Source organism: Perna viridis, chromosome 2, assembly GCF_037379345.1.
Source record: "Perna viridis isolate PV_CMFRI_1.1 ecotype Kerala chromosome 2, ASM3737934v1, whole genome shotgun sequence".
NCBI classification, from domain to species: Eukaryota; Metazoa; Mollusca; class Bivalvia; order Mytilida; family Mytilidae; genus Perna; species Perna viridis.
This window is the reverse complement of record NC_142446.1, coordinates 22,628,479-22,652,920: the sequence shown is the minus strand read 5'-3', so window position 1 is coordinate 22,652,920 and position 24,442 is coordinate 22,628,479. Positions and strand designations below refer to the sequence as shown.

At 32.0% G+C, this 24,442-nt stretch overlaps 1 protein-coding gene across 1 annotated transcript in view; it reads left to right on the top strand.

Annotated features, from left to right (window-relative positions):
• The window catches only part of LOC148624093 (potassium channel subfamily K member 12-like), a 45,399-nt gene that overhangs the window by 8,582 nt on the left and 12,375 nt on the right, over window positions 1-24,442 (top strand). The window contains exon 3 of the mRNA XM_088566588.1: window positions 1,655-4,064. Coding sequence (XP_088422714.1) covers window positions 3,725-4,064 — 340 coding nt within the window. The 5' untranslated portion in view covers window positions 1,655-3,724. The remainder of the gene's footprint in view (window positions 1-1,654; window positions 4,065-24,442) is intronic.

Below are 24,442 nucleotides of genomic sequence, written 5' to 3'. Positions count from 1 at the left end.
AAACTCATTAATGTCAAAATGAAACTTAAAAATACGCGCCAGAAATGAGCAGTTATGTTATTAAAAAGCACATCGATAATTAAAACAACAGTACCCAACATGTCTATTGTACACCTTTAGTTCAAATTGAGGCTTTTTTCTCATGGGTAGGGGTGACAATTTTTCGCCTAACTTGACTTGAAAAAGCTCAAATATTTATTACTTCGGCTCATTGTGAAGCTAAGATACTATTTTAAAGAACCGAATCACACAAAAGCTTCTTTAAACTACGGTAATCTTAAAAAAAAATATCGGATGATATAGAAGAAAATTCCGAAATTCTGAAAATTCCTCTTTTTACGATTTTATAGTAATTGTCACCCTAAAAGGAAATTCCAAACACCTGAATTGATCAAATATGTTGGGAACATCATTATCTTAATTATGAATGCCTAAATTATGAGTTCTACAATGTCAGCATGCTGTGAATGAGAATTCTGTTTGATACTGAGACCTGTTTTCTAGGGGTGGGTAATATTTTCAACATTTTCTGAAAATACCTTCTTGAAAAGTAGTTTTCTTAGTTTATTTATGTAGAAAATTTAATTTCTATCGAGTGATATCAAATTTAAGACGTTTTAGTTGAGTAATAATTTGTAGAGTCGAATTTATGTGACTTTTGACCGAAAAATCGAAAATCCCATTTTTCGCATTTTTTGATAAATTCTGACTACGAAAATCACCCAAAATCATCAAAAGAACCCCAGAAGTATAAATTGTGATAAAACTAAACAGAAAATACCAAATAAGCCATTTTTAAACCGAAGCATTAATACTCTAGGGATTTTGACATTGAAAAATATGTCAATTTAAGCGATTTTTCGGCGGGATAGGGATAAACTTTTGTTATCGCAACTTTCTTGGTACCACTGTAAAGCTGAGACATTGGGCTACACGATAATTTTTAACTTTGTTTAGTTTGTTTTACACATGCTAACCCAGGAGGGCTTAGACGCTCAAACAATTGAGTCACAAAAATCTGGGCTTTTTGACCCAGTTGGGTACAAATATAGGCTTATATTGAAAAAGAATCCGAGAATATTTTTTGGCGACAAATTAATTCGGTAATGGGAGGTATAAAGGAATCTAAAAATCACCAAGAAGTGATGAATGGGGGGATGCACGGTGGACCCTCCCAGCCCATGGACTACAATTGTGATGAACTTTTAGGCTAATGCCGATAGTCAGTTTGGGAGTGCGCCAAAAAAAGGGAAATAGTCCTAGTGATGTTAATTATGCGAGAAAATGTACTTTAATACTACAATAGGCACATCATCTAAAAAATACACTTTCATCAACAATTAAATCACGTTATTTCAGAATGTACTGAATAAATAGCAACGAAAAGAAATACGGATCCAACCATCGTTTTACTGTGCAATCTAATATCAATATTCATTGTTAATGTGGCCGTACATTTCGTTACCTTTTTTAAAAAAAAACAAAAATAATTAGCTCTATTTGTAACATATTGGAATTTATTTGTAACCCATAATTTGTGTATTGGTATTTTAATGCAATATTCGTGTAAAAACGGTGATAATATCTCTTGCAATTATAATGTAATGATCTGTAATTAATTATCTGTTCTCCTTTACTTTTTCAACAAAATAAGGTGGTGCAAATGGTATATAACGAATGCCTGATGGAAATACGTGTAGTGTACAGATTTGAAAGTTCTGCTAAAAATAGATTACTACCAGACAAGAGACTCTATTAATTCTAAAACCCAGCAGGGTCGATGTCAATTGTTTAAGATGAAACTTTATTTTATGTAATACAGCAATCAATCAATGTATGCAACTGAAGTTTTAAGGTCTAAAGAGCGACTATGTGTTAAAATTTCTATTTAGTACAAAGAATGCATATACCTGAAGTCGATAATTGTAAGAAATGCAGATAATTAAAACCAAGACAATAACAGGTTTGAACATAGAAATGTTTTTGGCTAAAGATTATGAAAAAATATAAGATATATACAATTGTACATGCATAATAGGGTCTAAAATTTTCCTGTAACTCGACGGGTACTTTGTTCAAATGTACCACATACTTCAAGATCTTCACGTGTCCTTTGTCTAAATGAACTGTATGCTCCAAGTTCTTTACGTGTCTTTATATGTACTGCATATATATATATATATACGTACTTCATTTAATCTCTATGGTAACATGTTAACTGTGTCCATCCGACATATTTTTTCTAAGATTTCCTTGCACCTTCTTCTTAATCATGACTTTAGAGACAAGAATGTCATTGACAATCTTAATAGAATATTTTTTTCTGTCTTTTTTTTTTTAATTCACACACTTAGTAAAGCAGAATATGTCAAATATCTCTTTTTTTAAATGTTCAGACTTTGAATGTTTTAGTTTAACATAGATAATAATTAAATATTATATCTTTGTATGAAATATTATATCTTTGTATGAAATATTTGAATATACATGTATATATTTTTTTCTAAATCCCAGCCCTATTCTTCCTTCAGTGATGAAATAGTTGGTGGTACCTTTGGAGTTGACAAAAAAACTCTGGATTACTGCATTTTACCAAGCATGTGTTACACACGAGTACAAGTAAAATTTTATATGACTTAACTAGATTTTACAAAATATTAACACTTTAATAATTAAACAGCGTCCTACTAAATTAAACCCAAACAAACAAACAAGAAGAAGAACAAGACGTGTGTTTTATACGAGAAATCGTAATATGCAATAAATGTCAGAATGTTTGAAAGCTTAGACGATTTCGACACTAAGCGCATATTTTTTAATTCATTTCCAAAATTATTCGATACAGAGCAAAATTTTTCTTTTTGAATTTCATTACGACTGCATTTGTAGTCAAGGGTTGTATCTATGATCATTAATTCGATATATCCAATATATTAGGATGCCATTTATGTAGCTTTAAACATGTAAATGAGAGAAAAAAAAATTATTATTCCACCCATATTTCAGTGAATGTTGTCTCATGAAATTTTCATGGGAATGTGATTAAGGGTTATGATTGGTTGTAATTGATCGACTGATTCTAAGTGGCCCACTATTGACTTGGTAAATAAACTATCATTGACAATCGATCTGAGTCTTCTCACCTCCTGAAGCATGTAATCTGCCTTTAATTTATTATCTACCTTTGTACAAACTGTATCAATTATGTCCATTTAATATGTGCTGTAATCACTGGTTGGTGTAGACCCGAACGTCAACACACTAAGCGTGACCATACTCGGGACCACAGATCGATGAGGCAAAATCTGTCACCAATAATCAAGCCGTTATATTTGCAGTTCAATTGGTGTTACTGTTTTATTGCTATTGTCATAATCCGAAATCTGTGGAATTGTTATATTTTCCTCCAAATGAGGACAATATCTGAAATATCTAGGATTTATAACACTGATCTTGGAAAGGAATTATTTTTCTAATGGAATTGGTATTTACAAAGGTTATCTGTACGATTTTGAACGTTTCTCATATAATACTACTTAGAACTGTGAGTCTTGTTTTTTGTTGAATATAATGACTACAACTTGCGTATTTAGTATTCAAATACTTTAACCTGGTTATATTCGTTAGTATAAGTTGAAATTGCTCAGTAAATTTGTATTAAATTTAGAAAGAAAATTTATCTAATGTGTGGGATAAAAAAATGGTGTAACTTTTTGCATTCGGAATGCCTCTCGCCAGAAATCAAGGGTGTTGCTTTGTACTACATTTGCGGGAAGACAATGCTAGATTTATATTGCTTTTCATTGTGATGACTGCTTACATGCTTCTTGGCGCAACTATGTTCATGGTGTTAGAATCCGAAAATGAAACTCAAGAGAGGAAGCGATACAATGAAACATTAAGTACTTTCAGACAAAAGTACCCAGAAATTAACGAAACGGATCTACAAATTTTACTTCGAGCTCACACAGAGGCAGACGCAGCAGGATTTATTGGTAATAAGCGTCCGCGATGGGATTTTTCTGGAGCATTTTATTTTGTGGGCACAGTTGTTTCGACGATAGGTGAGTTTAGAAATCAATTACTCCGTGAAAATAAAAAAAAAAGAAACAGATAAATAGTGGTTGTTCTAAATGGCCAAACAACTCATTGACTGTATTTTTTTCCAATTACATTTTATTTGGGAATTTAATGAGAATTGTTTAAATGCCATTCCATGGCATAGTTTGAATATAAACGGTAAAAAAGATTCATAAAAAGGATATTTTGTCTTTAATATAAGCAGTTAATTAATCTGCTCTCTCAGTAAATTGTATTACCTCCTGTAAGAGATTCTTAAGAAATGGCAAAAATCGAATATAAATATATATTGCAAAAAGTTAAGTTTAATTTTCAATAATGGAAAACAAATAGAAGAATATTAGCGTTTTGAAATATAATAGTCCAGTTCGGAGGAATTGTTGATATTCCAGGAAGATATTAAATTACTTTTCTTGCCAATGAGTATTTCAAATATATGAGTGTGTCTGTATCTTCAGTATTAAGTATTAAACGGTTAAGTATCAGTCGAAGTCATAATTACATAATGAAGTATGCTTTCATTTTCTTGTTTTGTTCTTGTTTGTTTCATATTTTATTTGTTGTTTTATGGGTTTATTTAATTTTGTTCTGCAAACCAACAAACAAACAAACAAAAGGAAGAAAAGACTTGTGTTTTATATGAGAAGTCGTAGTGTGCATGGAACATCTGAATGTTTGAAAGCTTATACGAGCATATTTTTAAATTCATTGTTGTTTTGTGGGGGTATTTGTCAAGTTTGGAATCACCTTTACTCTTTATTTTCAGTACTTGTGCTGACCATCTTTTCTGTTTTGTACTTTGAAGCTCACTCTTGGCGATTTAGAAAAAAATCAACTCAAAACTTGCATTCACAACCATACCATATTACGCTGTCTCTCTGGGATTAGTTGAGCATTAAGGTTCGGAATTTTACGTTTGACCGTCAAATAAAAAAAATATTAACCAACATCTTCAAAACTGGGCTATTTAGGTACTTGAGACATGTCGAGGAGTTTTACTCTAAACGTAAACTTCAACCTGTTTAAATGCATTCGGTTTATTGACTATTGATTTTTAATGACACTTTCTACCACTTATTGCTTATCAGGAATAAAGTTGAAATCATTGAAATCAGAGTATATTACTATGAAAATGCGTTTGTATCATTGTAATGGGCTTGTACTTTATTCATTCTGCCAACAATATGGCACTGAATACTCGATTCAGACCAGTCTGTCATTCAAAATATATACATATATACCTTACGATGCTAGCTATACCAAGTGTAAATTTCCCATACAGTCTTTACGATTTTAGTTTACCCCAAGAAGACTTTACACCCGGGTATAACGGCTGTACAATCCTACCTTGGCTGATAATCTTCAATATGGCATATTGGGTAGACAGAAGTAAATGATTTATAAATGACATGGGATACCCTGCTGTTTATGAAATAGGGAGTATATTCAGAAGTAGGATAGAAATGAAGCTTGGCAGCAGAAAAAATATGTTCAGTAAAAAAATATTCGAAAGGTTTCTCTAAATTTTCAAAGCACTAGAGTTTTTGTGCATGAGGGCTATTTTTGCGTACGTTATAAATGCTCGTCGTGTAAACTAAAAATATGTACAGTTGGTCAGTTGGTAGGATATTTTAAACATCATACATTTTTCAGTACTTCCTGCTATTCGATAACTTATATAATAAGGAATTGAAATCACTACTACACACTGCAAAGTGTCACCCTACCAAAGCTTGGAGTCTTTGATTGACGGAAACCATTTTGGTTTGAGAGTAATCGACAATATGCAAATAAGATATATATTTGTAGCTAGTAAGAAAATTCTCAATTTATTCATCGTAAGGTCATGAGATGAAAAGACCTTTCAGTCATGGGCACTTTGGTTGGATTTAAAGGTCTGTACAAAAATAGTATTTTCTATTATTAAACTACTACAATTCTGTAAATTTAATGACTTTCGTGAAAATCCAAAAGCCTGCTTTAACAACAATTTATGAAATGTCGGTCTACGTTTTATTCACTTTACTCTTGGTAATAAACCGTTTTATACCGAATAAAGCTCCTCAATCAATAAGACGGTAAAACTCAGCCACATTTCTACTAGAAATGTTTATCTTTCAGTGTGGTACCACAATCTTTTAAGAGATTGACTTATTATAGTTGTTCTTTCATCTCTCTATAATTAACATGATACATAACGTGTCTACTGTTGATACTAAAAACATTATGTTCCTTGTAAGGCTTATTCTCGAAGAAGCTGCTTTCGTCGGAAATTATTATCATATATATTATTCATGATCACAGATGATCTACAGGCGTAATGTAATACAGATGGGACAATTGAAAACCAATCTCGGAAATCGTAGTTATTTCCTGAGTTAACTCACTCATTTTGCAGATAAAAGTCGCGGAAAGTGACAACATTACTCTTTTTGTGTTTCGTTATATCTTTCTTACGAGATGCATTAAATTGTCTTTGCTTTGTTTTGATGAAAAGTATTGCTTTGATGTTATTCCCATTTTTACATATCCTTCGTGACATATTTATTTTTGAACTTAGCAGGCAGTTGAGTGTTTCTCTTGTTCGGGTTAAGTACCGTGTTCTACCTATGATTGAATATTATTTTAGTTCTGTTTTGTTTTTAGCAATTAATTAAATGAATTAGTATTACAATTTCTTTCTATATTGCCCGAGGCATGCATAAGTGATTCAATCACCGTTAAAAAATAAACGTCTATATTAACAGTTCATTCTGGCAACAAAATACTTCAAAAAGCTTAATATTCTATCATATCCATAACATTTTGAGTATAACGTTACTTGTAAGGAAATGTTTCAATATAGTGTTGATTCACCATAATATAAGAATTATTTCAGACTGTTTCTGCAGTATCATAAGCCTGCTAATGTTGTTTTAATACACTTTAATTTCCTGAGATATTTACTGTTGAGTTGTAGGTCAGACAGACACTGCTATGTTCTGACTCAATTAAAAAAAAGTCTATAAACCTGACAAAATGTGGGTTCTCGTAGACAAACAAGCTAGAGGTAGAACTGTGTTTAACACGAAAGATAATAACTAACAACCGGTACTAAGCGCCATTTGGAAATATTTGCACTGGATGGTTGTCTCAATGGAATTCAAACAGCAACATTTACAGCGCTAATTGGAACGTTAAGTTGAACAATACAACACTTGTAGGAAGATATGAAAGGCACCTCTTGGCAAAAAGTGATGGAATCGCTGTAAATTAGGGACTTTTATACCACAACAACATCACTTATGCTTTCTTTTTACAGAAAGGTAAAACAAATAATCATTTTGATAATAAATAATCATATGCTGCAACACTTTAAATATGTATCTTATAAAGATGCTCCAATGTGATCACATCTGAAAATTTAAACGAGAATATACAATATAATTTATTTATTAAAAAAAACAAACAAACCAAAAAACAATAATCACTATTGTTGTAGAGGTTCGTATTTCCCTGTTTAAGTATTTAGATACAGATGTTTATATTAAATCCCAGTTCGAAAACTACGTTAGATAATATGTCCTTCTTCATCAAAACATTCAATTAATGTAGGTCATACCTATTACACGGAGCATTCTTTTCTGTCATCTTTAAAAATAATACAGGCAAAAATATTTTCAACAAACTAATAGTGTTTGAATAGGTGTGAAAATAATACTTATAAATTATTTTAAAATAATTTTTGACATAAAAAAGTACAAGTCATGATAAAATCACATACATTAATTGTAAAAGGGGTGATAATTGGCGGGAAAATGTCCTGTAGAACAGTAATGGATATTTAGTTTATGTAATATTACAAGAAAGGCGGTTCGGAGATCTTCAGTTTTTCAAAAGATGTGAAATAATGCCAGTTAAGTGCTCTTTAGAAAGATTTTAAAGAAATTCTATTGACCAATTTGTTTTATATTCAGTCGGTGAGTAACTGGGTAGATTGAACTGTTGCATTATTGTTGGCTTTGTACTTGATTTTTTTAAGCCATGAGATTGTTCCAAACCTTCCACGACGATTTGAATAAATCTCTTGAGACATTTGTGAACGAAGGCAGTGCATATTTAAACGAAACATACATTTATCCTGGAAGGATTAAATCGATTTTTAAATACTAGACAATTGACATGTTAATGAAGCAGAATTGAATATTGCCTTTGTTTCTAAAATTGATTTCTGTTTACAGTCATTTTACTGTGTATAATGATAACCACGGGCGAAAAATAAAATTATAACTCAGAAAATCAATGAAATGGGCCAGATGGCTTTAATTGATGTTATTTTTTTTTCAAAATCAAACCCTCAAAGAAACCAAAAAAAAAAAAAAAGAAAAAAAGAAAGGAAAAAAAACAAAAACAGAAAGAAAGAAAGAAAAATGAAATGCCTAAACTGTGATATATCTTTTTAGTGCTTCAGTACTTCAAATTGATTTTTTATGTATAAATGTTTATAGCATTCCATCGTGATATTAGATACTAATTCCATTCCTAATGGAGGTAATTTTTTTACGTTTTGTCTCTGAATTACACGAATTTATAGATTAGAAAGACTTTTGATATCTGACTAAAAATTCAAGTGTCTGGTGTGTTATAAAAGTAACTTTGTAAACATAAAGGTATTTCTCCAGCCTACACATTTTTTATAATTGTCAGGGAACGAAGCATTTTGCGCCATTGTTATTGTTTTAGTCCAAATGATAATAATACATTTCAACTGATATATATGATCTCATTGTTTGATTCTGCTTTTAAGGGTTAAAATCATATCAAATTCCATAATTCTCTAGTTCTATAAACTCTTCATCACATTGGCACAGGTCATTTTAATAACTATTCGACATGACCACGCCTTCATTGGGACATAATACAACATGAATCTTATGGAACTTCGAAACTTCAATCATGCCAGTAAGCTTGGTCAACTGAAATCTCACAGATTAATCAAAGTGCTGAAGGCACTGATTCAAGGAAGACCTCAAAGTAATCAAAAATATTCATGTAACCAAATTGTAAGCTAAATGACCTGATCAAAACTTAGTCTTTTTAAAGAATAACCATTTGTTTTAACGCAGCGTATATTTATACAACATTTCTTGCATAATATGAATTCCACTGAGAATCACTGACTATCAATATTCGATGAATTTTCAAAGTAAGAATGGATCCACACCTTGAAATTTCAGTTTGGAGATGTATGAGGAAGAAATGAATCCTGCAGACTGGAGAAAGTTGAACAAAGGCCTAATCTCAAGAGAGATATGAGCAAAAAACTTTTCCTTGTTTGTGCTCACTTTGAAGTATAATTTTTTCTACATGATTGTTTCACAAATATGTACAAGATTACAATACAAGTAACTCTTATGTTTTACAAATATATAAATGCTAAGAAATCAGGCTTAATGTTTTTATAGTTTTTTTTATTAAGAGATGTTGACATATACATTTACAGATGCTTCATGCTACACATACATGTACCAGCACTTGAGAATCATGGACTTTGTCTCGTGCCTAAATAGTGTCCTAGCACAGAAATGATCTGTTTTGCTTTCTTCTCACTTCATCTAGTGAGACGTCCAAGTAATAACCACTGAAAAGAAATCAAGGGAAAAAATCATAAGTGTCTGATATATGCAAAATGTTACCATGTAAATTCATAAAAATATATATGTATTTAAACCATATGATATGGAGAAACCTCCTCTTGTTGGGAAATATTGTTACATGTACATATAATTTCATGCAAATCAGGCAAAAATAAAGGTTGGGTGGTTATAACAGTCCCAGCTTTGTACTGGTTTTTAAACCACGTAATCAATATTCCCACAGTGATCAGTACTGTTGGATTGAAATTTTGCTAACAATGTTTCTGTCATTATTCACAGTTTTGTCCTACATTAAAATATGTTAATATAGTATATATCTACTTTATTTCAGTGTTCTTATGTTTTATTCTTAAAACATTTCTATCAGCTGTATTAATTAAGAAAAAAATATATATTTCTTTCTCTAACATAATTCAAATTGATCTGAAATAACATAACAAACAGATAACATAAGTAAGTGGTTACCTTTCACCTGTCATTGTTAAAACAACATCCCTTCATAACCAGATAGATCATAAAAAGTGGTTTGAAGTGATGAGTTAAAAATCAATGAAAGTCATTTCATTTACCAGACAAAAACTTTCTTAATACAGACAATGGAAAGATTGTTGAGTATATTGCTTTAGGGCTTCTTCCATGTATGATTTTAGCTACCTGCTGATTTATAATGATATTTGGACCCCCATTTCAAAATCTCTGTGTCACATTGTAAAGTAGAAAACAAATTAGATACATGTATTACCATATTACAAATATCATAATTTCGTGTATGAAATCTTTAATTGATACTGTACTGCATATGCCAGTAACTGTAGTTGGAGTACATGCATATACTTTCAGTGTAAATTTCTTGTACACAGACATACAAATGTAAACTGCAAATATTGCTAAGAAATATGACTACTCTGTTCTACACTAGCAATAATAACAGTATACCTATCACCAGTTTTGAACATTTTAAATAACTGTGTACATACAAAGTAACATATGAATAAATAATGTATACCTTTAACACTTACCTAGTACATTGTACACGTAAGAATGTCCATGAAAATCAGCTCTTAGAAAAGGTCTACTTTTGATAGCTTTGATATCCAACACATTTTCAATGCATTTTCATGGACATAGAATTTCTAACTGTCTTTCTTGTGTCATGAAAATCCGGTTTCTTACTCTATGATCTGCATTCTAAATCAATGTATCTGGTATAATAATCTGTATCTTGATAATGTATTAAAAAAGAACCATGTTGTTTATCAGTTATGACTTACATGGATAAAATACACTTGTACATTGTATTACTATTTTTTTTTTAAATTCCATACTGAACAGAACATGCCTAAATCTGTATCCCATGCAATATCAAAGGGACACCCCTATATCAACTCAAGGGCCACTGGCCCATGGGGGGATATAGGTCGAGGTTGATACTGCATATCAAACATATTTTTGCTGGTCATGTTCATTCTTTCTTGTATTTTATCAATACAAAATGTACTTCAATCGTGTTCTGTACAAGGTGTGATATATGGTATGCAATATATGTCTAGTGGTGTAATATAAGATATGCCATGTATGTCTATGGGTGTGATTTAGAGAATGCGATATAGGTCCATGGGTATGCTAAACAGTATGCGATATATGTATGTGGGTGTGATATGTACGGTGCTTGAAATGGGTTTAGGGTGTGATATACAGTATGCGATATAGGTCTAAGGTGATATACAGAAGATAAAGGTCTAGGGTGTGATATAGAATGGAATATAGGTCTAGGGGTGTGATATAGAATGGAATATAGGTCTAGGGGTGTGATATACAGTATGAGATTTTTCTAGGGGTGTGATATACGGTATGCAATATAGGTCTAGGGGTGTGATACATAGTATTAGATATGTCTAGGGGTGTGATATACAGTATGTGATAGAGGTCTAGGAGTGTGATATAGGGTATGCGATAAGAATTACCTACTGAATGTGATGAATATGCCAAATGACCTTCTTTCATCCTTACCGTTGAAACAGAGACATTGTTTATGTCTCTGCTTTGAAATCATAGTAATTTAACAATTCTGTTTATTTTCTATTTTAAATACTTCATTGTTTGCAACATGTATGTACATGTGTGTTTACCATTTTATTTTATTTACGTACATGTACATGTAGTAATGAACATATTTGTATACAGTGCTTGCATTTTATGTACAGAAGTTAAATTCCGTGGCTCAAACTAATCACACATAAAATTTGCTAATAAAAAGGAGGGGTGCCAACCCCACGCACCCTCCCCTGGATCCGCCACTGTAATCTACACTTGTAAGTGTACATTGTAGCTCCGAAAATCCGTCATTAGAAGCTCCCGACATCTTCATTAACCGGGTCAGATCAAGAGAAACAAATTGGCAAATCTCGATTGAGCTTTCCTCCCTGCGAATGCTATGCTTCAAAATTTAAATAGTTAATATCATATAATAATTGAAATATTGCAGTTCTACACACATTAAATAGCCTTTTTATCGTTATACGCCCATGTCGTACATGTACGTAAAGTAAACATTACATATTTGACATGGAGTGTGATCGGCGGCGGAGCGATATCTTTACGCAAACTTTGCAAGGAGAATATCCCGCGGAGTGTTATTTTAGAAGTTGTTTGTGGAAATGTCTACCTAGGTTACGTAATGTGGTTGCCGACGATCTCGAAGTCAAGTTCAGTCTATAAATAGACTTCCTTGACTAAAAGTACTCGCGGTGTTATCTTTAGAAGATTATAGAATATAACATCACCATTCAATTTGGTTGGAACAGTCATGGGACATAAGTTGTGATCTTCTAGTTGTGTCATATTGACCGTAACTTTCTATTTGTTTATCTACACCGTGCAATTCACATATTTCTCTGATCTCTGTATATTGTATTGAAAAAGATATTTTAATACAGTCGTTAATATCATACACTCTAAAATAACATATTTATAACACATCAATTTATAATTTGAAAATTTACATATTTTGTATGTAAAGTTAACCGAATACTTGATATTTTATACTCTCTGATTTAAATAATCATTTTAATTTAATGCATGTCATATGAAATTAGAACCAGACCTTATGCTGAGAGGTTATAGGGTCTTATTGGTCACATCATTTGCAACAACACTTTTGATATCAGTTATATTGACTCCCTTCCAACATTCACTTACTCAATTTGTCAGCCATATTGTGAAAAATTATACATTTTCCTTCCTTCTGCTGTCAGAATAATGACGTCACAATATAAAATTAAATCATTCACCAGACGTAAGATTAAAGTGCGAGTATGGAGTATTAAAAGACGTATGATTCCAAAGTATTCAACAGATACAAGCCTTATACATGAACAATGTTTTAAAGAACTTGTTTTATTCTTTACTTATGCGAAGCGAAAGGTCACAAACACCAAATAAAAAAAAAACAAAAAAAACAAAAAAACAAAAAAAACAAAAACAAAATGAATAAATGAATATAAGCAATTGGGTTGATTTTATTTCAGGAAATAATAAAATAGGGTTTTTTTTAAGCCTACATTGAAATAAATGCGAACAAGTTTCTCTTTGATAGATACTTAGTCTGGGAGATGTAGCTGAGATTTCATTCATTAAAAGCATTTTAACCTATGCAGTTACTAATTACCTAGAATTATTCTAAAACTGTTAACCGTGCATTTCTAAGAAATCGATATTTATCGGGTGAGTTTTATGTTACAAATAGCTTCAACATGTCGCAGATAAAACGCATTTAGTTCCTAAATAGTAAAACATTGAACATTTTCTGAAACCTCCCCCATTAACGTATTGATTGATAGTGATTTGCCCCCAAAGTAATGGGGTTTTTATTACTTCATTGGTACAAAAAGTTTATTTTGCCATTTCCAATAATTTGTGTTCATTTAACAATGAATAACCTATTGATCCTTTCATTTTTGTCTGTTTTATCGCCGGTAGCATGGGACAGACGATATCTCTTCTGTCTTCTATTATCGCCTTAGTGTTAGACAGACGATTTCTGTTTTGTAGATTCTTTCGTCGCCGGTATCGTGTGACAAACGATTTTTATTGTGATTGCTATCATCGTCATTAGCGGGGAACAGACAATTTCTGTTTTGTCTGCTATCATCACAGCGGGTGACAGACGATTTCTATTTCTGTTTTGTCTGCTTTCATCGTTAGTAGTGTGACAAACGGTTTTTGTTTTGTCTGCTATCGTAATCCGTAGCGGAGGACAGACGATTGCTGTTTTATCTGCTTTTGTCGCGGGTAGAGTGGGAAAGACGATTTATGTTTTGTCTGCTTTCGTCGCTGGTAGCGTGTGACAGACAATGTTTGTTTTGTCTGCTTTCGTCGTGTGTAGCGGAGGACAGACAATTTTTGTTTAGCCTTCGTCACCGGTAGCGTGTGACAGACTTGCTATCATCGCTGGCAGAGTGGAACAGACAATTACTGTTTTGTCTGCTATCGTCATCGATAGCGGGGACAGACGATTTCTGCTTAAATTAAATTTGGTACTAAAACCATAACAGCCACAAATGCGTGGCAGATTCAAAGTAACAGTTAGCATTTTCGTATCATTGTCTGATTTATCAGATAAAATAAATGATTATGAAATGTATGCTATACCTAATCAGTTTGCTTGCATATAGCTAACATAGAATTTGCGAAGCTTTCAGCGTGTTATAAGGTAAACAAATATCGTTAAATTATTCTTGGTAGATCGAACACGTGTAGTTTTTCAATATGGTAGGGGGTATTCGCGCTTTTGATTTATGAAGTTTTTAATTTGAGATTGATTAGCTTCTGGGGAAAAGAAACTTATGCAATCAGGGAACTAAGACTAAGTATATACTCTAATAAGCCCTTCTTAAATCTTGAGCTTACAACACAATATTAAAAAAAAAAAACAAAAAAAAAAAAACCCTCTTAAAATCAAGGATGGCTTATCACTTACGTTAGCCAATATCCTTAAATTTAAACATTTTATTGGACTGTTTCTTACTATAAAGAGCTGAGACTGAACTAGAATTTTTATTGTATCGATCAGCTTATCTTTGTCATGATCTGAATTCCGTAGGCTAAACTCAATTGTAATCAATTAAAGGCATGGTTTCATTTTATCAACATAAATCATCGCACGTTGGTTTAAGATAGTCAAACCCATGGGCCGACTCTAAATTATGTACATCCATGGACTGACCATAGCAAATTTGTTTAGAAAGCAAATGTGTTAAAAATTCCAAAAAATCGAACGAAAACAATGATTAGCAGTACGATCTGTAAGGGTGGGAACATACTTGTCGTAATGCCTGAGATACCTTTATTGCATAAAATATACAGCGACGGTTTTATACAAAGAAAAATGACCAGTTTTACTTTTAAAACATCTGACCATATATTATACCGGGACGATTTAGATATGGCTTGGACCAGAATGTCGCGGCGATGATGTTTGAAATGCTTATTTAATCGCTAGATTGTCAGACTCATACATCAGTTTAACAGATTCTTCAAGCTTACTCATGAAAGTTGTACATGAAGCAAACCTTTATATCGTCATCTAACTCAGCATATGTATCGTTACGGTATACTAGTATATCACCGTATTACCTGGAATTGGTAAGGTATTAGATACAATAAGACGAAATAAGAATGAAAAACTTTGCTTCGCATGATTGAAATTCATCTGATCTTAGATAGCTTTTTTTATCAATTATATTTCTCTCAAAACTTGATTAATTTTCATCGATTTTTCTGTCTTCTGAGTTACAAACTGTTGGTTCGGTTCCTGAAACTTGTTACATTTTATTATTCCACATCATCGTACAATCTGATTAAGTAGCCCGTGCAATATTGTTTTTACAGCATTACCCAGAATAGCCAATTTAGCTCTATACAAAGAAAGAGCTCCTAAATTCGTTGTATTATCTTGTGCTCTTTTATAGTAAATATGTGACAATGCATTCTTGTTTATTATGTTTCGTAGTCGTTAGTCGTGAGTTGTTCATTTTAATCAACAAACAAACTTATCCTACCAAAGTAATTAAAACACCTAGCATGCTTACCTTTACTTCGTATGTTTGACTTGTTCCATCAGTAAATTTTACTGTATTGTAGCGATTTTTACTTGTGCAGTTATTTCTTATTTTCTAGTTGGGTTGATATTAAGTCAAATTTAACTTAGTAGTCAGAGTAGTCTATATCAAGTAGACTTTTTTTCCTTTTGATCTATGTATTTCTTTCTATATTTGTTTTCGCTATTAACCACGATTTCCCTTTAGCTGATAAAATTGGATTTTATCTTGATTATCTCATAAATTTTGTTCGCTTCATGCTACAATACATCGATCTTTTAATAGAAATGGCATATTTAACGGAACTCGCTTTCTCAAACTTGACTAAGGCAATTTATAACTTTCTTAGTGTCATTTTTTTAATGTATAACTATATTTATGGCAAATAAAAATTTCGTTTAGCAACTTCAGATAAGAATACCATGATACATGAGACAATTTACTGAAATTTCTCCAGGTGTAAATAAGAGACGATTTAGACCTATCTTTACTTTGCGGATTCGTTTTTAACCTTTAACGTGATCTATCTTTACTTTGCAGATTCGTTTTTAACCGTTAACGTTGGTCTTGTTCCAGAATTAAATATGTTTTGTTAGGATTTATGAAAATAGTTTGTGTGTCTTTTTTATACTCCGAAAACAAACTTTGGTGTATCAAAAAATCCCGTTGTCGGTCTCGTCCTTCCGTCTGTCCATGTATATCTCTAGTACAACTCCTTAGCCGCTTAATATGATTTGATGGTATTTTACGGAAAAGTTTAGCATCCTATATAGATGCGGATGATAGAAGACAATTTAATGTCAGATCAAGACCAATGGAAATTATCAAACTTCCGGGTTTAATATGATTTAAGTCCATTTACAGCGGGACTATTACTCATGTGAACTTTCTCTCGGTATATCTAAGAGGGGTGGAGGGGAGGTCGCAAGTTGAAAGAAACTTTAAAAAAGTAACGTTGAAAGCATGCTATTAACGAATTAAAAAATAAAGTTCGTCCAACATAATACCTTCTTTAATGCTAGTTGTTTTGTAACATATTTACATCGGTAATATTTCTCCTTAGATTTACATATATTAAATTTTTTATTGCAGCAGGTTAAACTAAAGACAAAATATTTCACTAACCGTTGTTATGGTGGACGGAAACTGAGCATCATGTTCATCAGCCCTTTGATATTACACTGTTAATGTTCTAAAATCGCCCCAAGAAAAACTTATTTCAATAAACACGTTTAACTTATTTAAGCTTTATCTAGTATGTGAACGATACGTTTGTGTGCCAGTAAAATTCTAATGACCTTTAGAAGAATTCGAAACAAAAACTTCCTCGGTAAAGAACATTCTAAGGCTAAAATATGCTTCACTATGTAGCGCTTGGACCAGAACACTCAATGATGTACAAAAAGAATCGTCCTATATCTAAAACGTTTGTGATATTTTTTATGGTTATTTATACCATTTCTTTCTCTTTCTTTCAATGGTCTCTGGGAAACAATAATTAATGAACCTTTGTGACTTGGGTTTATTCTGGCTATTCCAACATTATAAAATTTATAGGTAAAAATTATAAAATCCATGTAGGAGTAGCCAGAACGGTTGTAGAAACAAGGGATTAAGTCTGTGTGTACTGTAAAAACAAAACTTTAATTGGAATTCTAAATGTGTTGGAATTACCTGTCCCATTTTTGCTGTATGTACGAAATTTTATTTTGGATCTATAAAGGTTTCATGTGAAAATTCTTTTGAATTTTAGACTTGCAAGTGTTTAGGTGTTATTTAAAGTTTTCTTTTTTAACAAAGTAAAAGTAACATCTAACTGTGCATTTGTCATGGTAAACTGAGAATGACTTCAATCACAGAAATCAGCATATTTATAAGAAATATATGGCTTGCACTACTGAAAGATGAACAAATCTCACCAACTAGTGAGCTTGGACCAACTCAAACTCAACATGTCATATTTTAATCACTTTCATCATTTATAATTGATTATGAATTAATTAATATTATAAGAAGTTTCATAAACATGTATCAATAATTTCCAAACCTTGTATTTGAATATAATTGAATCAATCTTATTTATTGCTTACAAATTAATGTATATAAATATTTTCAGAACCTGTTTTAAATGTGTATATATATTAAAAAAAAACTTATAAAATTTGTTTATTAATTAACTGAATTTAATTTTCAGTCTCTATCTTTTTTCCAATATTTCAACATTTTATGTTTATCTTTTATTTATTTATTACCATGAAAAAACAGGGGCGGGTCCAGGTAAGGGCGTAATGGGCGTACGCCCCCCCTTTAAAAAAAAAAAAAAAAAAAAAAAAAAAACTATCGTTATAATCTGCTAGTATTGTATTGAATGATGGCAATTTATCATATTCATTAATTAAACACATACTCTGATTTCTTTTTATACTGATTCCCCAATTTGATGGGTCATCATCAACCGTAAAATTTCGTTTCTCGGAGTCCGGCGTGTTCGACTCTGCGATTAGTATCCATTGTTGTTGATGTGATAAAGAATTCGCAAAGATGTCGATGTCAAAAACAAAACGTCAAAAGACCTTAAAATCGTATTAAAGTGTCTTGGACACCTTTTTTAAACAACCAAAACGGTAAGTAAATCAGTATAATACATGAATTTTGGTTGTTTTGTGTGACACTAACTTCGATTCCACATTAAAGCAATACTCAGAACGAAAGAACTTTATTCTTCAGTGTTTATTTGTCTTGTATCATGTGTGTCGTTCAACGAAACCCGAACTTAATCAAAAATAGAGGGATTACTTCATAATTTGATGCTAAATTGTTGAAATTCAGGAGCTTCTGATTTTCCCCATGGACCCTCAACCTTAATCACGCCTCTCGTTCATAAAATCCTGGCCTAGGTATTGAAATGTTAAGTTACTCCTTATACCCTTGAGTTTGGAATTTCTCGTTATTGGTCTACTGCTGTTAAGATCCATCCAATCGTTTTAATATACCATAGACAATTAATGGAGAAAACTCGGCATAAAAAATGTCACACCCTGACACTTTAACTATAAAATATACATGCTCCAAGTCAGGAACCGTTACATTAGTGCAATTCTCTATTATTTTATGTTTTTAAGCCAAAAAAGGTCCAAAAATTTTTTTTATATTTTATTTTTATTTTTATTCTACGCCCCCCCTTTCAAATATCCTGGACACGCCCCTGAAAAAGTTATAAATTTGACAAAAATAGCCCCACATTTTTCTAAAACACATTATAATTTCGCTAATAAAATGTTTAAATCCAATGTTGAATCCCAAATTTACCTGTAAAATTAATTAGGCAATAATTAGTAAAACAATAAAACCTACTAAAACAATATCCATTGTTCTCTGCATGTAGGAATATCCAGAATATATATTTTTAAAATGTTGGAATAGCCAGAAGACACCGTGACTTGAACCAAGGAATATGTGTTGATGCCCTGCACATTTTATGTTATGTCCTTCAAAACTGTCTGATATAATATCTTGTACATTCATTAGCTATCTATTGCTGACGCCAACACTGTCCCCCAAAACTGTCTGATATAATATCTCGTACATTCATTAGCTATCTATTGCTGACGCCAACACTGTCCCCCAAAACTGTCTGATATAATATCTCGAACATTCATTAGCTATCTATCGCTGACGCAAACACTGTCCCCCAAAACTGTCTAATATAATATCTCGTACATTCATTGATCATCTTTTGTTGACGCCAACACTTTCTGGAATAGTATCGTGTATATCCATAGACCATCTACATTTTCTGTTATGATATTTTGCACGTTGATTATTTATCGATGACCCCCAGCACTTAATGTGATAACCCATTTAACACTCGTTTTAACCATTTATATCATTGGCATTGAGTACAGTAATCATTGAGTTGTCAATGCAGCAGTAGAAACGACGCTGACGGCACATAGTATTTTATTCACCAGTTTAATGTTTAACACGTTATCAGGGATTTATCTGTATCAAACTTATAATATACAAAATAAAATATATGTTTAAAGTTCCCTAACAAATCTTCTGATTACGAACAGGCCAAAGAGTTATTTCCCTTTAGTGTTAAGTCTCTAATGCTTTCTATGTTATTTATTCAATTATTACAGTATCAGTATCCTTTCTTCATTTGTCTACCCCGGACGTGATATTTTACTACCATTTCGGTGGGTGTTTATAGGAAAGCAGAAGACGCTCACCAATGCACCTGGTCCATGCTTCAAATTTTCATAGGAGTCCGGGTTTCTTCATTTTTCTTCAAATATATCATATACAAAGAAATGATTAAATCAGACATGACAAAGATCAACTAGATATAATTACTTTAAAGAAAAATGATATAATGAGAAGAACCTGATTAGAATGCTAAACAGTTTTTTTTTGTATTGCATTTCTTCCTTCCAAATATATCTATTGGATACGATTACATTTTCGCTCAAGGCACCAGACAGAGATATCTTAAATATACGAATTCGAATTATATTCTCTCAGTTAGCAATGCCATAAAAAAAACTACAAATTATAAAACTTCAGTAAATTGGATGGTGAGACGTTATTGACATAGACAGCACGACCAGTTGTTCATTGCATTACCTTAAAAACTAAACATTATAATAAGCAAAAACTTATCTAAAGTCTTTACGGTCCGTACAACGAATACGTTTATATGACTAATAAACCCCGCTTGAAATCATTGTGTTCGTCCGCCTATTTCAGACCTTTTTCATTACTGTTTTCTCTTAAATCATATTTATTACATCACTTTATATTTTGCCAAAAGCTATATATAGGTATGTCATATCGAGCCTTGCTCAGTTTTTTTTGTGTAGCTTATATCTAGTTCAGGTGCGTTTCTCCTTTTTTATAAATTATTTTTTCTTTTGTCTTGGAATGATTTCTTTTTAAACTTGCAGTGTTGCTACATGTAGTACTGATTGTCTTTGATTGTATTTAATTTTGACCAACAATGTTAGCATATGTTCTCTTGTTTCATCATCACCCATTGAGAGGTTTAGTACTTTTCTGTGTCCCATAATAAAGTCCTGAAGATGAAAACCATTGTTCCTTACCATAAAAAATCACATACTAGTTTATTCCTAGTATTTATTTCATTGAAAACTACTTATATCAAAAATATATTTTTCTTAACAATGGAATTCATTTGTTGGTTTTATAATTCGTTTTCTTTTTCACTCGATATACGTAAGATATCTAATTTTCCCATGTTGCTGTTATTAGATCGACAATAAAAGCTTTCTGTGACAGCTGTTCATTGTACGAAAAAAGATGTAAACTACAAGTCGTGTTTGTCTCATTTATCTTTATAAGGAACAATATCAATGGGGAAATTGATAGGTAGTACCTAATTCTTCTTTAACCTAATAAATTGTAAATAAAATCGAAGAAATTCATTGGATATGCTGCGTAATTGTATATAGGAGACAGCAGACAGTAAAGGAAAAATTATTTACTTTTTGCTTAACTTAATTACTGTTCAGTGCATAACTGTTGTCCATAAATCTGTTTTCATTACTGTTAAGAACTATTGACATTGATCGCTATGTAATCATTACAGAGTCAGTATCCTTCAATATCATGTACCAGAGCCACTGGTATCATGATGAAGGGACAACTGGTTTCTCTGGTTCAAATCCGGATGTATCTAATTACGGACCAAGTAAAGGAGACGGTTTGAACGTCTTCGTGCAAATAATGTTCTATATTGAATCGTTAAGTTAATTTACGAACACTTGGTGAATTAATCCTTTATGAAGATGAATTCTAAACGTCAGATTTGTGTAGAGATGTTCTAGTGAAGCAAATCATTACTCCTCATTTAAACTATTTGTTTTTTTTTTCTATTTTCTATAACGAAATCTTAAATCATACGTATGTATATCCTTTTAATTTTAAACGATTTGGCCATGATTTAACTGATTTAAAAGTCCTCAATAAAAGTGGTCTGTTTGATAAAACACTTTGAGTTTCAAACCATAGATGAGTAAACGAGTTTTTTTTGCGTGCATCTAAATAATGGATCCGTGTCTTTGCGTGTCTGAACGACTGTTATCGTTTTGATATATTTGCCATGTGCTCTTATACTTATGCAAGGAAAAATGGCAAAATGTTGAAGAGCCGATAATTTTCTGGCAAATTCCTTATTTATGCGTTTCAAGTTTGTAGATGCAGAAATATTTAAGCATAGAGGAGAAACAAAATACTACCAGAAAAAAAAACAATCATAATCACAAAGTATCCTATAATGGTTTTTTTTGCTAAACTCCCAGGAGCAAAGAAAAGTGTGAATTCGTAATTTTATTTTCTTTAAAGAATGAAATAACCATTTTAAAAATGTAACCTGTGTGTTTCCATGGGTTTGTTTTCCGAAACGTGTCTTGTCTTGTGGAATTTGAAAAAAAAAAGAAATTGCTTGAATGTGTGTGAGGATAATCAAGGGAACCAAGGTTCTAGCGGTAATAAAAAAAATGGCATCCAGGGACAAAGACCAGACATGGAAAAACAGACATACACAACAAAGAACATAAAGTAACTAAAATGATACATACAAAGTAACAAAAGCAAATGAGCAACTTGGACTCCACTAAAAACTGGGAGCATGGACCAGGTGCACCGGTAGGCTAAGTGTCCTCTGATTTTCTAGAAACACCCACCGAGTTGATCATAAAAGTCTAGTCCGGGGTAGTCGAAAGATGAATGGAAAACTATGAGACGTTGAACAAATCGGTTTTCATGGTGCAGATGGATACACCGTAATGATCCACGAGTTCATGATGACGACCATAAAACTTCTGTAGTGATGACCAATCTTGTAGCAACATAACCCTGTTCCAGAAGCCTACTTGTTAGAAGTCTAGCGCGATACATATCGTATGAGTTGTAAAGCTTTCTCCCACTGTTAGAATTACTGCTAAAGGTGGTTTAAAGTCTAACTACTTTCTTATGAGCAATTTGAAATGTCCATGAACGTTGCAAAGCATTCCTTCTAATAACTACAGTTTGAAGACCCTACGTTGTATTTTTGTCGTTATCAGTGACATATACACTTGCCCACTCCTCAGTTTTCATGGCTAGAGCTATACTTCTGAAGTAGTGTGGTGTTTCATTGTCCGACTTTCGTCTCTCAACATTAATCATATCGAATCTCCTTTGAATCAATACAGCCGGACTTTATGTATATCCCCATAGTATATTCCTAAATAGTCTTTTTAAAGCATAGAAGTTATAAAAAATAGAATAAAACCAAATCAAATGCGTACTACAGCAGAATAAAGACGATGTATTGGTTTTGTCCATTATGTCGTGTTTTATTGCATTCCCATGAGCTTTATTTATGAATTCAATATTTATTTGCCCAAAATGATAAAGAATGATAATGAAGTGGTCCAGTTTTAAGAACTATTGAATATCTGTCTAGTTAAATACATTCCATCAGTAAATTAGATTTCTACATCCTGAGTATAAATCTCTTTCCAACATTAGATCATCTTTAAAAGATCTGTCCAAATAGGTTTATTTATCTAACTAATTTTAATATTTTGTGAATAAGACATTTTATGCTTTTAGGCAATAATTTTCTTTTTTTTCGATAGTTTGAATAGTAACAAAGTATCATCGAAGAAAGTGTAGTTGAGTAGGAGTTGAACATGTGACAATGAATTTTATTCATTTATTGATTTTTTTATATTTTATTTAAAATGTACTTACAGATTTGATTGATTCCAACCGTGATCCATGGCCTCTGTAGTCAGCTCAATCAGATATTGGTGACGTGCCTTATATAGTATCAGTTTTATTTTACTTTACTATAGATTGGTATTTATTATACGTCTGCTCACATCAAGAAGTTTAAAATGTAGAATGTATGTAGTGCAAATTTATATGAGAAGACATTCCTATTTAAAGTACAATATGTCTCATTGTGAGAAAATATTGTCAACTTAGCTGCTACATATGACTTAAAACTACTTCACCCATTTCCAAATATATGTAAATTGAAGACTTAGGTATTCTAAATTGTTATGTGGAATAGAAATTCAAGAAGTGAAAACAAAACTTTCTTAATTATTTACGTTACCTTTTGTTTTTGTTCTCCCAAGAGAAACATTTAGATTGAGACCGAAAGATAAATGAAAATGCATGCGACAAAACTTCTAAAACCAGTTAACGATCAAATTAAAAATTTTCTTGCGGACATGATTTTCTGTAAGCCAATAAATATTGCGACAGGATTAATCTAGGGCTGTAACTTAGTACACGATGTATGGTAGTACGGGACAGTTCATTTAGATGTTATTATGTAGGATAGAGGATCAAATTAATGATGCATGTCACAACAAGTCAATATTATACAAACGTCTCAGAATGTGACGACTTTATTCACTACACTGCTCCATCGGATCAAATTGATACAGAAGGTGATTCATGCATGTCAAAAACCCACTGAATTCAGTTTTATTTTTTGTTCAGAAACAGTTACTGATTACATAACCAGTCTTAGTTTTTCACTCGGTTGTTGTGCTTTTGAGATAAAAATCGTATAGATTGTGCATGAAATTGGAACTTTGTAAGAGT